The sequence below is a fragment of the Gracilinanus agilis genome, chromosome 5, assembly GCF_016433145.1.
Source record: "Gracilinanus agilis isolate LMUSP501 chromosome 5, AgileGrace, whole genome shotgun sequence".
Taxonomy (NCBI): Eukaryota; Metazoa; Chordata; class Mammalia; order Didelphimorphia; family Didelphidae; genus Gracilinanus; species Gracilinanus agilis.
In genome coordinates, this window is record NC_058134.1 from 298,868,169 (window position 1) to 298,882,047 (window position 13,879).

Below are 13,879 nucleotides of genomic sequence, written 5' to 3' on the forward strand. Positions count from 1 at the left end.
TGTGGGGGTCACCCATAGCGTGAAAGTAGGGTTTTCAACAGAGAGGTTGCTTTGATTCGCTCGGGAGCTGCCCCCCTTGCCTGTCTCTGGCAGTGCTTCAGCTTGAGGGCGGGAGGAAGGCATTTCTGGCTCCTCAGCGCCTGGACGGACTGCTTGGGCCACGGGGAAACCAGGGCAGCGGCCGCTGGGTGAGTGAGGTCTTGAGCGATTTCCTTACCTTTAAAGGGAAATCTAGCCCAGTCTTACTGCGTGGGGGAGGGGGTGGCTTAAGAGATTGTTCCTATTGTTTCTAGGCAGAGAGGTAGGCAATGGGTAGAGCCCTGGGCCTGGCGTCAGGAAGACTTGAATTCAAATCCTGCCCCAGATGCTTAGTAGCTGGCCAAGTCACTGAAGCACACTGTGACTCAGTTGCCTCCTCTACGAAATGGGGTGATAGTAATAGCACCTACCTCCCAGGCAGGATTGCCATAAGGCTCAAATGGGTTAATATTTGTGAAGTACTTTGCGACCTTTAAAGTGCTCTGTCAGTGTTAGCTCTTAGGATAATTGCTATTATTATCATTTCTCCCCTCGCTGGCTCTTGGGAGCGTGCAATATGGTGACTGCATGGTTTCTGCCCTCGCAGAGCGCCCATCTATGATAGAGTGGCAAGCATGGAGCTTAGGGGTTCCTGAGTGGGGCCCGAATCCGATCCAAATGGAATTGGGGAAATATTTAAAAATAGACTCAAACACCAAGATGACTTTTATAAACTGAACAATGGGCAGCACTCCCCGAGATGCTTATGTTTGGCTCAGTGGCCCCATTTCTACTTGAGTCTGACACCGCTGGTCTAGAAGGTCCAAAGCCCCCGTGCCTCAACCGGAGAAGGGGGAAGCCCCGAGCAGAACCTGGGCTCTCCGTCTCTGGGCACCTGAGGCCTTCCCCTGGGTCTCCACCTCCCTGATTGTTGGGCCTCCATTGGGCTTGCTTGGCCTCCTGAGTCTCTTTTCGTGAATTCTCCTATAAATGCCATTAATGACCATTCATCACACTCCGGATGGCTCCTTCAAAGTCTTCACAAAGTCTCTGGGAGGGAGACACGGTGGGCATCATCATCATCATCATCATTATCTCTCTTTCACAGCTGAGAAGATGGTGGCTCCGAATGGTCCAGTGGCTTGTCTGAGGTTACAGAGCAAATCAGTAGGCAAAGCTGAAACTAGAACCCAGAAAGCCTTTTGTCCTCGATGTTGTTTGGTACTGCCTTTGGGGGGATTATTACTAGTGATGATAAGAAGGATAGTAACAGTCATTTCTTTATCCCTGAAGGTCTGCAAAGGCCTAGCATGCATGACCCTGTGAGGCTGAGATTGTGGTCATTATTATTTCCATTTTGTAGATGAGAAAACCGAGGCTGCCTGTGGGTGCTCGCCTGGGGGAGCGTAGCTTATTAAGACCCCGCCTTGGTCTCCTGACTCTGAACCCGCTTCTTCATCTCCAAGCCATGATTATCTCACATCTCAAGACTCCTTCCTTTGCCTTGTATTTCTTTTGAGGATCCAGGAATGGGTGGGATGGGGTGGAGTGGGGTCTTCCCCCTGCATCATTTCAGAAGTTCTCCTGGCTAAAAACTGGCCCATTTTCCCCCCTCTCCTTTCCAGCATCAGAGACAAAAATAAAGGTGAACTCATCCCACCGGTCATGAAGGAGACAGTGACCTACCTGAAGGCCAAAGGTGAGAGCTGGGGCAATCCTGCAAGGGAGGAATCAGCCCCAAAGGGAACTGAGGGACCAGAGTCATAGAGAGCTGGTAATGGGGTCTCAGGCTACTCCTCCAGGTCTCTGAACTCATAAAGTCCTGTCCTCAAAGCCCCCCAGAAAAGAGAGAGACAGAGAGAGACTGTGAGAGGAGCAGAGGACAGAGACCCCATTACCTCGGATGTGGGTTATTTGTGTAAACCCTAAAGTATGCATGAAAGCTCCTTGAAGGCAGCCAGAGGTGGTTTCGTCTAAGAAAAATCAGCACTGTTCACCTTTGGTGCCTAAATGGTCTATGGCAGTGATTCCCAAAGTGGGCGCCACCGCCCCCTGGTGGGTGCTGCAGCGATCCAGAGGGGCGGTGATGGCCACAGGAGCATTTGGGGGCGGTGAATAACTGTAAGGGGTGGTGATAGTATGCGACAGGGGGCACTAAGTCATGTTTTTTCTGGAAAGGGGGCGGTAGGCCTAAAAAGTTTGGGACCCCTGGTCTAGGGCTGTGGGTGCTGGGGTGCCTCTCCACGGAGCCTGAGGACATTTTCTGTATGCTCTGCCCCTCTGTCTAGCGGGCCAATGTGAGCACTTCTCTGCTCTCTGGGGTAATTGGGGAGGGTTGAGGGGGGACTCACAAATAGCCTGAAGTTGCCATTTGGGCACACGATCTAGATGTTCGCCAATGCTGGTCCAGTGGATAGAGTCCTGGATTTGGAGTCCAGAAAACTCGAGTTTAAGTCCTGCCTCAGAAGCTTCTCTTTCTTCTTTTTAAACTTGGCTTCAGTTTGCTCATGTCTAAAATGAAGGGGGCAGAGAGGGGTTTCGTGCTCTCTCTTGTCCCTCCCAGTTCTCAGTCTGTAGTCCTGGAATTGATGGAGCCTCCGAACTCCTGTGAGCTTTTATCTCTCGGTGGCTCTGTGGTCCCCTCGAGGGGGTCGTCCCTCATCCATTCCCAACATGCTATGGAGGGTCGTACACAAGCCTAGTAAGAGGTAACTGGGGAGGGGAATCCTCTAGTAGCTTCAGACTCGGCTCCTCTCCGCTCCCCGATCCTCTGGGGCTTTGGCCAAATCCTCCCATCTTTGAGGTCTCTGGATCCGAGGAGCTCTCCGTCTCCTCTCCTCACTCACTGCGCCTTGTGACTGGCCCCTTTGGAGCTGGCTGGTAGCCCAGAGTCAGACGGCGTTTGTCCATGTTGTCTTCCGTTTTTCCAGTGGTCCATAGTTCATTTCAAGACCCGAAAGTGGGCCGTTTCTAGCAGCTTCAGCAAGTGACTCCCAGGACGGGGAGCTCCCTTCCTCGTGAAGCAGCCAAGCCCTATCGTTGGACACCTGATGCTGTGGATATTTTTCTGGTTTTGAGCTGACATCTGCCTCAGTGCTCCCTGATTGATTACCTCATTATCAGAGAGAGTTCATGCAGAAATCTTTTTTTTTTCTCGTCACCGGCTTCCCTTGGTTTCCTGGTCATGCTTGTGTCATTGATGCTGTCTGTCTCGCTCCTGGCCTTTGATCTCGCTTGGTCCTTCATGGGGGACCAAAGAGATCAATTGGGCAGAGAATGACATGCTTTATAAGGGAAACAACCAGCAGGCCGTGTTAACTGGGACAGAAAGTGGGTTAAAGGGGCCGATTGAAGGAAGCCTGGAAAGATGACGGACACTGCATTATAGAGAGCACTAGAGAGCCATGGAAGGCTCTTGATGAGGGAGGGGGAAGGTGGTTGAATCTACTTAGACATTTAGTATCAGTTTGGCTGACCCAGAGAGGGAAGAAATGAAGGAGACACTCAGTCCGTGGCTCAGTCTCCTCTTGGGACGTTGGGTCCCTCCAGCAGAGCCTTCAGGAGTCATGGGGAGGCACCAACCAGTGAAAAACACAGAACAAGCCACTTCTGGGTATTTTTAACGACTGCTACAAGACAGATAGAACCCAATGCTGAGAACAAGCTTCATAGCACAGGGAGGGAGGAAAGCTCTCAGACAGTTCACAGGAGAACTGGGTCATCCAGACCAGGTGGTGTGCAGCATTCCGATGGGCTGACGGATGTCTGATGGTGGGATGGGCCGAGTTATTATTGAAGAGCTCCTCTCCCTTCTCCCCCCTCAACATCAGCTCGAGCTAGTGCTGCTGGGTTTTGCCGTCCCAGGCCTTTCCCTCCCCAGAGGCTAGCCATCCCCTGGCACCAAGGACAGAAAAAGAAGGAGAGGGGCAGGGAGGAAAAGCCCGCTGGCCAGACTAGCGAACTTCAGCTGGGTCTGGCAGTGTGTGTAACATTCCAGGCCCCTCGTCTCCCCCGAGGGAAGTCTGGGAGAGCTGAGGGTCCTTGTCCCTTGTTCCAAGCCCCTCTTTTGTTGTGTCCTATTTGCCTGAGAAGAACGGAAAGCCGTCTTTCTAATAAATAGCCCTTTGTAGTCAGGAGAGAGCTAGTGAAGTGCAGTGGGAAGGGCCCCCCCTCCCCGTGCTGCTCGGGGCTCTTGGGAGACGATGGAGAGGGCGCATCGGGGCAGAGACCAGGAGAGGTCTCCTGGCGCTTGGTTAGTCTGTAATCAGTCTCTTGGGGTAACGAATCTCAGGACACCACAGGTCGCGTTCCCGTGTGAATTCCCTGGGTTATTTTGGGCCAGATCCCTCCCCTTCTCTAGACCTCCGTTTACTCATCTGTCAGGTGAAGAGGGACCAGGGTGAGCCTCCAAGTTCTCTCCCAGGTGTAAGCCTCGTGGGCCTGGGCTTGTCCAAAGGAGAGCTAAAAAGCATCAGAGCCCGAAGCCCAGCCTCTCCTCAAGTGGGGGAGCTTGTGTGTCAGTGGTGGTAGTGGTTGTTACTATTCTTGTTGTCTCCTGGTCCTAAGCTTTAAACCCTGCCACCTTAAGGAGCTGTCTCTGCCTCTCGGAGAAGTGCACACAGCCTTTACTTGAACATCTCTAGGACGGGGAGCTCACTACCTTCCAAGCAGCTTTCCATGACTGCAGAGTTCTCCTCCTGGGACCTCGTTTGCTTTTCTGCCAGACGCTGCTGCTTTGGGGGGGGGTCCTCAACTGGCAGCTGGGGTGTCCCCGAAGGAAAGGAGACACACTTTGGAATGACTGGCGTGTGACGCCCGGGAGCCGTAGCTACGTATCCGGCTCTCCGAGGGACGTGACGCGGCACCACCCAAAACTCAACATGGCTATAAAAACGGGCTGAAGCGCCGAGCCACGTTTATCTGGGGCTCTGCCGGGTCAGCCACGAAAGAGTTGGCACTTCAGAATGTGGTGTGTGCGATGCCAGGCCTGGGAGGATCCTTAGAGCAAGAAGTGTCGAGCTTGTGGCGGGAGGAAAGCTGGGCAGGCCCCCTCCATTCACCTTGCAGGTGGGGATCCGAGTGACTGAGCAGAGCAGCAGACTGTCCCCCCCCCCCCCCCCCCGGGAAGTTCTCCCCTAGCATTCGCCAGAATCCAAAGCAGCTCAGCATCAAGGGTTCCCTTCTCCACTCTCCTTGGAGACTTGCCAGGCACTGCATTTGCCCCTCCACACATACAGATTCTCGTGTTCTCCTCGGCCTCGCTGCCTCGGACATCCCAAAGCCCTCCAAGTGGACACTCTCCCCCCACACAAGAAGTTTAGGGTCCCTTCTTCCAATCGGCTCCATCGATGGAGCTCCCTTCAGCTTTGGAGAGGCAGAGGAGGCCGTTTGTATAGAGGAGAGAGAGCTGCCTGTGTGACCCTCAGCAAGACTCTGCCCATCGCTGGCTCAGCCACTTCGGGGTTGTCCTTGGAACATTCTGGCAAAGGGAGCATCATGACGCCTCGTCACTACGGATGACCCTTTGGCTACAGAATGACTGGGCTGGGAGGGGTGTTAATCCGTATTCATGATCTGTCATGTTGGGCTGTTCTAATCTCCTAAGGCTCCTGGCCTAGGCAGGGCCTCTCGGGCCTTCCCCTGTTTTGTCACTGTCCTCCCTGCCTCAGGCGTGGCCTCAGGGATGGCACATGGGAAGCCCTGCTGGTCCTCGGCCTCCTCCTTGACCACTAGCTGCAAACAGGGCTGTGAGCAGGGCGGCGCGGCTATCTTCATTCCAGGGGTCTTCTTCCCCCAGGCCTCCACTCCGAGGGCCTTTTCCGACGGTCAGCCAGTGTCCAGACCATCAAAGAGATCCAGAGACTGTATAACCAAGGTGAGTCCCCCTTCCGTCCTCCCCGACGACACAGTCCTATGCCAGGTGAACGAGAGTGCTCAGAGCAGGGAAGAACAGGGATGCTTGGCCCGAATAAATACTCCTAAGTATTTGTTATGCCAGATTTAATAATATAATAAAGCAAGATAGAAAAAAAAGGATTCTTTCACCCGAGTGAGCAGAGCACAGAGCCGGGACCCACACCCGCAGCGCTTTACGGAAAGCAAAGCCCCAGAGAGAGCCCCGCACTGGAGCCGAGAGCTCGGAGAGCGGCGTCTCCACCTCCAGTGGGAAGCCATGAAACTCGTCTTCAAGTACTCAGAGGGATTTAAATGGTGGACATTAGAACTGTCGTGCTTGGCCGCAAGGGCAGAACGAGGGCCATCTGGGGGAAGGCACACGGAGGCAGATTTGGACTCGTAGTCCTTGCTGCCTCTCTTCTCCTTCTCTTCTCCTTCTCTTCTCTTCTCCTTCCTTTCTTCTCTTTCTCTTCTCCTTCCTTTCTTNTCTCTTCTCCTTCCTTTCTTCTTCCTCTCTTCTTCCTCTCTTCTCCCTCTCTTCTCTTCTCCTTCCTTTCTTCTCCTCTCTCTGAACAAACATTAAGACATTACGTACAGGTACACATGAAGTTCTCCCCGGATGTCAGTCATTTTCCCGAGGGAAAGCATGGGGCACTGCACGTCCGTGAGGTAGCAGGAGGCCCCAGACCAGGGCGGCTCTCAGTCCTCCACCACGCCGACGAGTATTATCGACACTAGGTCAGCCGAAGGACTTACTCCGGATACTAGACGAGGGTCGATTGAAAGCCATTAATGAGTCATTTGTCCAGCGATGCTGGCGGGGGGTGATGACAATGGGCTTTGGGTGGGGGAGCAGTAGCTCCCCAGGGCCTCACTCCGTGGAGCCACGTCTTTGGGGAATTCCCTCTCTTTTTGTCGAGTAGGAAAGGCCGTGAATTTTGATGACTACGGCGATATCCATATCCCAGCGGTCATCCTGAAGACATTCCTCCGAGAGCTTCCTCAGCCGCTGCTCACCTTTGAAGCCTATGAACAGATCCTGGCAATCACCAGTGAGTCCTGGGTGGCAGCCCCGGGCGGGCATCTTCCTGGGCTGACTGGGCTGGCCTATCTGGCCCCTGCTTGGTACCTGCCTTCCTTTGTGACCTGGGGGCTTCGGGCAAATTTCTGGGGCCAAACTATGGAATCTCTGGGACATCTTGCTGCAGTTTCTGCCTCTGGCTATTTGGCTGCAGTGTCCTGCCCCCACCTGCCAGGCTCCCTTCTCCAGGCTGAATATCCCTAGTCCCTCCTGCTGCTGCTGCCTCTTGTGCCCTGGCTTCCACTTAATCACCCCTCGCTGGGCTCTGGGGACACAGAGGCAAAACTGAGACAGCTCTTTCCTCGGAGAGACTTAAGTTAAATCAAGGAAACAACACAGGCACTGATGAGGTCAGTGTTCTGTGAGTCGAGGGCCATTTTCGTGGCTCATCTTCCATCTCCTAAAGGCTCAAATCCTGCCCAGCTGTGTGGTCTGGGCCGAAGTAGCTTCATCTTTAAAATGAGGAGAAAAACTCTTTCTTGAGCCACTTCCAAGGGGTAAAATCCAGTAACATGAACGGCATCAACATCCTGGGGAGGCTGTAAAGCCCGCTGGGTGCCCATGTCAGCTGCTGACTAATGATGATGTTTGAGTCTCTGCTTTCAGCATCACCAGGGCCGGGCTTCATGCTGTCTGATGCACTCGGAGTCTAAAAATGCTTGTCAACTGACTTCCTGACCGCTTTTGCCCTTCCAGGCGTAGAGAGCAGCCTGCGGGTGACTCGCTGCAAGGAGATTGTTGGGAGCCTTCCGGAACACAACTATGCCATTCTTAAATACCTTATGGACTTCCTACACACGGTGAGGAGAGGCAGTGAGTGGGCCTGGCCAGAACGAAGGCCAGAGCTCTGGGAACATTGGCCTGGAGCACCTGCTGTGGTACAGAGACAATCTGGGGGACGGAAAGAGAGACACAGAGAGACAGAGTGTAGGAGACAGAGAAGATAAAAAGAGAGGGAGAGACGGGGAAAAAGAGAGAAGGAGAGGGGCAGCTGGGTAGCTCAGTGGATTGAGAGCCAGGCCTAGAGACAGGAGGTCCTGGGTTCAAATCTGGCCTCAGACACTTCCCAGCTGGGTGACCCTGGGCAAGTCACTTGACCCCCATTGCCCACCCTTACCACTCTTCCACCAAGGAACTAATACACAGAAGTTAAAGGTTTAAAAATATTAAAAAAAAAAGAAAAAAGAAGGAGAAAAAAGAGGGAGGGAAAGGGAGATGGGGAAGAGGGAGAAAGAGAGAGAATTCTTCAAATAGTCTCTCTCCATCATTGCCTCGCTCACCATCCCATCCCACCCCCATTTCACTCTGTCCCTTAGTAGGAACTCCTCTCAGGATGGAAAACTGGTTTTTTTCCTGACTCCCTTTTCGTTCTCCCTTCCCCCTTTTCCCCTTCCTTCCTTTTTTCTTTTTTTTTCCTTTTTACTCCTCCCCCTTTACCTCTTCTTTCCTTCTCCCCATCATTTTCTGCCCTCCTTCCCTCCCTCTGTGGTTTTTTAGATCCTCCTTTCTTCCACAATGAGACCTTTGCCCCACCTATTATAGGCAAGCCATTTCTCTACCTGTCTTTGTTTCTTTCTCTATCTCATCTGTGCTTCTGCTTCTCTGTTTCTGTTGTGCCTCTACCTCTCCATTTTTGTCTCTCTGTGTCCGTCTGTCTGTCTCTCTCTCGGGCCTTGTCCCATTACTCTCTTCCTCTCCCTCCCTTTTCCTTTGCCAGCTTTGCTGGCCTGACTTGTATTTTGGGGGTTCAGACTTCCCCAACGTCTTTCTTCCCAGTTGTCTCAGGCCCAGGGGAGAAGCCAGGAGATGAGGTGCTTCCCTGGCCTCCACCTGGCGGGAGCCTCAGGGAACAGGAGGTGCAGGCATGTGGGTGTGGGTGCCCAGATCTTGGAGCAAGTGTGTGTGAGAGTATTTGGGTGTAGGTTGGACTGTTTGTATGGGTGTGTATCCCTGTCTGGAGGTGTTTGGGGGGGGTGTGTGTGGCTGTGTGTGTTTATATTTGTGCAAGGTTCTGTCTGTGCACGTGTGTGTGTGTGTGTGTGTGTGTGTATGTGTACTTGGTTGATTATGTCCCTGTGTGTGTGTCTGCACACATTTGCACACATATGTGCTCCTGCGACTGTGGCCAGAAAGGAAGGTCTTTGGACCTGTTGCTGCCTTTTTTCATTCTGACCAGGGTGGAGGGTGAGAGTCGAGAGTCCCAGCTGAGCCTGTGGCTGACCAGCCTCGGCCCAGGGCCCGTCGCTTGGCCAACCTTGCTGGAGGAAGCTTAGGGTGTCCTTAGTTCTCCCAGATGAAAGTTAGTTGTGTGAGACAGTGTGCAAAGAGGCAGGAGCTGGGAATGGCCCAGCCATTACTGGAGACGTGGCCCTCTGGGGACACACAGCCCCTTGTCCTCTGTCCAGTGAGGGGTTAGACTAACTGACATCTAAGGGCCTTCCAGCTCTCCGTCCGTGAGGCCGCGATTCTCTGAAATGTGACAATGCCCAGGGATCAGGGAGAGCAACGAGTTTGGGTCTAGACTTGAAAAGGACCTTAGAGGCCAGCAAGTCCCCCTCCTCCTCCACAGGGGGAGAAACTGAAGCCCAAAGGGCTTGATTGGCTCCCCAGTACCCTGCCCATCTTCACAGACAGCAAGCCCCGGAGCCTGGACTTGGCCGTGAATTCTGTGACTTGTGCAGACGTTCCTCTTACGGCGGTCTGGAGAAGTGGGCAGTGCAAGGATCACTGTTCCATTTTGCAGTGAAACACATTGTGAGCAACATATCAGGTCACTGAACCCACTACAAAGGCATTTCCTATCCTCTCACCTGGGTCCTCAAGGTGGCAAAGCCGTTTAGCTGCTCTATCTTCAGCCATTGCCGTCCCTTCAGAAGCTTTTCCAAATCTCTCCTTGAGTTTCTCTCCCCTCTTTTCGTGTCCCCCCCACAACGTGGGTGTCCCCCCACATCTCTTGGCATTTCCTGCTTTCAGTTCTCCTTAACGATTGCCAGATCTCTCTCCCCTGAGCTTCAGTCCCCCATCCCCAACCGCCTCCTGGCTGTCGCCTAACTGTACCTTCCTAAACTCAGCCTGACTAGAAGGTTCTTCCTGATCTTCCCATTTTTCCTGGCCAGTGACTCACGTCCTTGTCCTCTTGGCTACCATGAATTGAATTTCTTGTCATTATTTTGTGATAATGCTACAAGTGCATGTTGGACCTGCTGCTTAGAAGGTAAGCCCCCTGAGGCCCGGAGGATCTCCTTAGCCTTGGCACAGTGCCAGGGGTATAAGGTGGTGTTTGGTAAGAGATTGCCAATGGAGCACATGATAAGACATTTGTTAAGCACTTGGATGAGCAAGATGGCGCCTGCCCTTCTTGAGCTGACTTCTAATGAGAGATTAGTTGGTTGGTTGGTTGATTGGTGGAAGAGTTAGTTATCTCAGTGACTGAAAAGAGACCCCATATGGATGGAATCAGGGCTCCTTCAAGCAAGAAGTCTGATGTTCAAGGCTCTTTGCTAGGTTTCTTGTCTTAGCAAAGTGACACAAGCCTCCATGAAGGCCCCGTCTGCAAGGAGCTTATAGTCTAGAGCCTGGGATGGGGACTAATACACCGAAATAAGCTTGATAAAGGACTTGGAGTGGAGAGATTAAGGGATAGATTGGCACCATTTGAGTTGGGTCAGGATGAGCTTCTTGGCAGAAGTGGACTTTGAATAGCCTTTGGCAGGGAGTGAATTTTCATGGGTGAAGAAAGCCTGGACCTCTGGGGTTGGCCCACCATGATCACATCTTGCTCTTTCCCAGGTTTCCCAAGAGTGCATCTTTAACAAAATGACAAGCTCCAACCTGGCCTGTGTCTTTGGGCTGAACTTAATCTGGCCGTCCAGCGGAGCCTCTTCCCTCAATGCCCTGGTGCCTCTCAACCTGTTCACAGAACTGATGATTGATTTCTATGACAACATCTTCAGCTCTCGGGAGGTGCCTTGTGGGATCTCGCCATAGGCTGCCTCCGCCAGGAAATGCTCGGACTCGGTGGTCTCCAAGCTCCCTCCTGACTCCGCCATTCTGTGGTCTGCACTTGAAAGTTCCCCCCATCTCTGACATTCTTTGTTCTACGTCCTGTGTTCTCTCTTCTAAGGGCCCTGCAAGCTCTGACGTTCTGTGCCGTGGGGCCTCCCTCAATTTTAATGTTCTAGTGCTCTGTGTTCGGACCTTCCTCTGTAGAACACTGAATCCTCTCCCAGGTGAAAGATCATCAGAGCCTTCTTGAAGCAGGTGGATTATCCCATGCAAAGCTATTCGCAGCCCACCTAACACTACAATATCGGCCATACTGGAAATATCTATGGGAAGGTTGGGACGTATTTCCAAACTCGAAATGTGTTACTTCCTCATTTTCCCCTGGAAATGATTGGTGGACCGTACGAATGGGTGAACTGTATGATTGGGTGAACTGTATGAATCGTGCTGGCTTTCTGAAGCCTGTTAGAAAAAAACAAAACAACCACCAAAGAGATTAAATGTTTTCAGGACTAGTATTTGTTCTCTTGGTAAATTTTCCTATTTCATTACCAGAAAATTCTCCTTGGCTGCCTTGGAAGCTGCTTTGCACTCAGGTTCTACAATAAATTTAGTGATGGGTTGACACGGAAAGTCCTGGATCCATAAGACCTGCAAGAGTGTTGTCCTCAGCCAGTTGACTTCACCCCTCACCCTCAGCCTCCTCCTTTTGAAAGTGGGCTTAGTAATGTCCACCTTCCCCATCTTCCCATCCCATTGGGCAGTTGTGGAGACCAAGTGAAAGAGTAGATGTTGAATCCTTTATAATCCTAAAACTTCTTTTGAACTCGGGCATTGTTATTTCCCTGAGAATCAGAGCATGCATCTGGACCTGGGGTTGGAGAACTTTCTTCGAGCCCCAACTTTGTTACTAATTCACTGGTTAAGTCTCTTTCCTCTCTGAATCTGATTTTCCTCTCCTGTAAAATGAGAGTTTGTACCAGATGGTTCCATACTTGCCACTTATCTTTGAACTTCTGGATTATGTGTTCTCTAATATTTGCTAAATATCCCTAATTCCTAACAATCATTTTAAGGTTTGAGCAATACTTCATATGCAATATTTATACTCCAAGTCCCTGGCACATGGTAGGTGTTTAATAATTGCTCATATATTGATTGATTCTCACAAAATCTTGGAAAGTACCAGTAGTATTATTATCCTCATTTTAAAGAGGAAGAAACTTGAGGGTGTGAGGGGGGGTGAAGGGAAAAGGGAGGAAGAGGAAGGTAGGAGAGGAAGGAGAAACCCCTGACAACTCCCACTTCCTTTGTGGGAGGTGTCAAGGGTTAGTGAAGATCAATGATTTTTCCATTGTCATGCTGATAATAAGTGCCAGAGGTAGGCTGCCAGCCCTGACTCCCAATTCAGTGATCTCTGACTATTTTTCCATTCTGACCCCCAAGCCACTTAATCAAGTCTATGAGTCAGAAGTTAGTAAAAGGAGCATTCTAGACATGAGGACTAACTGGCAAAGATAAGGAGATGGGAGTAAAGGTTTCCTGAGAAAGAAAATTGAGTTACAAACCCAGAATAATAATGCCCTTTGACCCAGCAATAGCACTACTAGGTCTGTATCCCAAAGAATAAAAGAAAGGGGGAAAGAAATTATTTGTACAAAACTATTTTTAGCAGGTCTTTTGGTGGTGGCAAAGAATTGGAATTTGAGATACCCCTCCATTGGAAAATGATGGAACAAATTGTGGTATATGATTGTGATTGTATAAGAAGTGATGAGGTTTCAGAAAAACCTGAGAAGACTTATATGAACTGATGAAAAGTGAAATGAGCAGAACCAGGAGAACATCATACAAAGTAACAGCAATATTGTAAGGGATGACCAAGTGTGAAAGAATTATAATTTCTGCTTCAGATTCCCCTCCCCTTCCCCCCTTTCCCTCCTCCTCCTTCCAGTTCCCTTCCTCTTCTTCTCTGTCCTCCCTCTCCTTTCCTTTTTGAGAGAGGGGCAGGAAAGAGGAGGAGAATTTGGAACTCAAATTTTAAAAAAATAAATGGTAAAAAAACAGAACTGAAGTATAAGAAATTAACATAGAGGACCCTAAGACTTGAAGGATAAGTATCAAATATTATAAGGCAAAGAAACTGACCCAATATTGAGGGGAACACAGGATCTTTAGGGAGCTTTTTAAAGAGCACAGAACAATTATAAATTTCCAGAGTGGTTTAAAAGAAAGATGAACTCCATAAACAAAGAAGTTAGGAATGCATTCATGTTATAGATGTTTGAGCTGTCAATGTAGGAATAAAATTTAATTAGCGATGGGGTTGGGGGGTGGAATGAATCCACAATGAAGAGTTCTGAAAAAAAGAAAAGATGAACAGATTTGAAAAACTGAACTGGAAGAAAATTTGGCTTAAAGGAAGCAATTCCAAAAAAGCTGGTTCTTTCTATAAGCTATAACCTTGACCTTGAAAACAGGATATGCAGGGACAAGCTTAAGGATCACAAGTCTCCTAGTAGAATAAGAAATCAAAAACCCTGAGCAACACAACTTAGGAAGTAATACAAGAAAACTTCACAGATCTTCTGTCTGAATACAGAAAACAAAGCATCAGTTGAAAGAATCCATAGATTGCCTGGGGGATGGGGGAAGATTCTTCAAACTCCAAGACAGAATTTTTAATTGAATAATTCTAGAGATGGGAAAATTCTATATGCAGTAAGGAAAAAGACCTTCAAGTTTAAAGGAAAGATTTATTTACTTGTCTCCCCCATTAGTGTAAGCTCTTTGAAGGCAGACTTCTTTTTGCCTCTTTTTTGCATCTCCAGATTTTAGCACAGTTCCTGGCACATAGTAGGTACTTGACTGATTGATTAT

General features: G+C 50.3%; 1 protein-coding gene across 1 annotated transcript in view; it reads left to right on the forward strand.

The window, feature by feature from the left end:
* The window catches only part of ARHGAP8 (Rho GTPase activating protein 8), a 42,437-nt gene extending 30,812 nt beyond the window's left edge, over positions 1 to 11,625 (forward strand). The window contains exons 9-13 of the mRNA XM_044678062.1: positions 1,644 to 1,717; positions 5,816 to 5,893; positions 6,837 to 6,965; positions 7,691 to 7,794; positions 10,784 to 11,625. Coding sequence (XP_044533997.1) covers positions 1,644 to 1,717; positions 5,816 to 5,893; positions 6,837 to 6,965; positions 7,691 to 7,794; positions 10,784 to 10,981 — 583 coding nt within the window. The 3' untranslated portion in view covers positions 10,982 to 11,625. The remainder of the gene's footprint in view (positions 1 to 1,643; positions 1,718 to 5,815; positions 5,894 to 6,836; positions 6,966 to 7,690; positions 7,795 to 10,783) is intronic.
* The last annotated feature ends 2,254 nt before the right edge of the window (positions 11,626 to 13,879 follow it).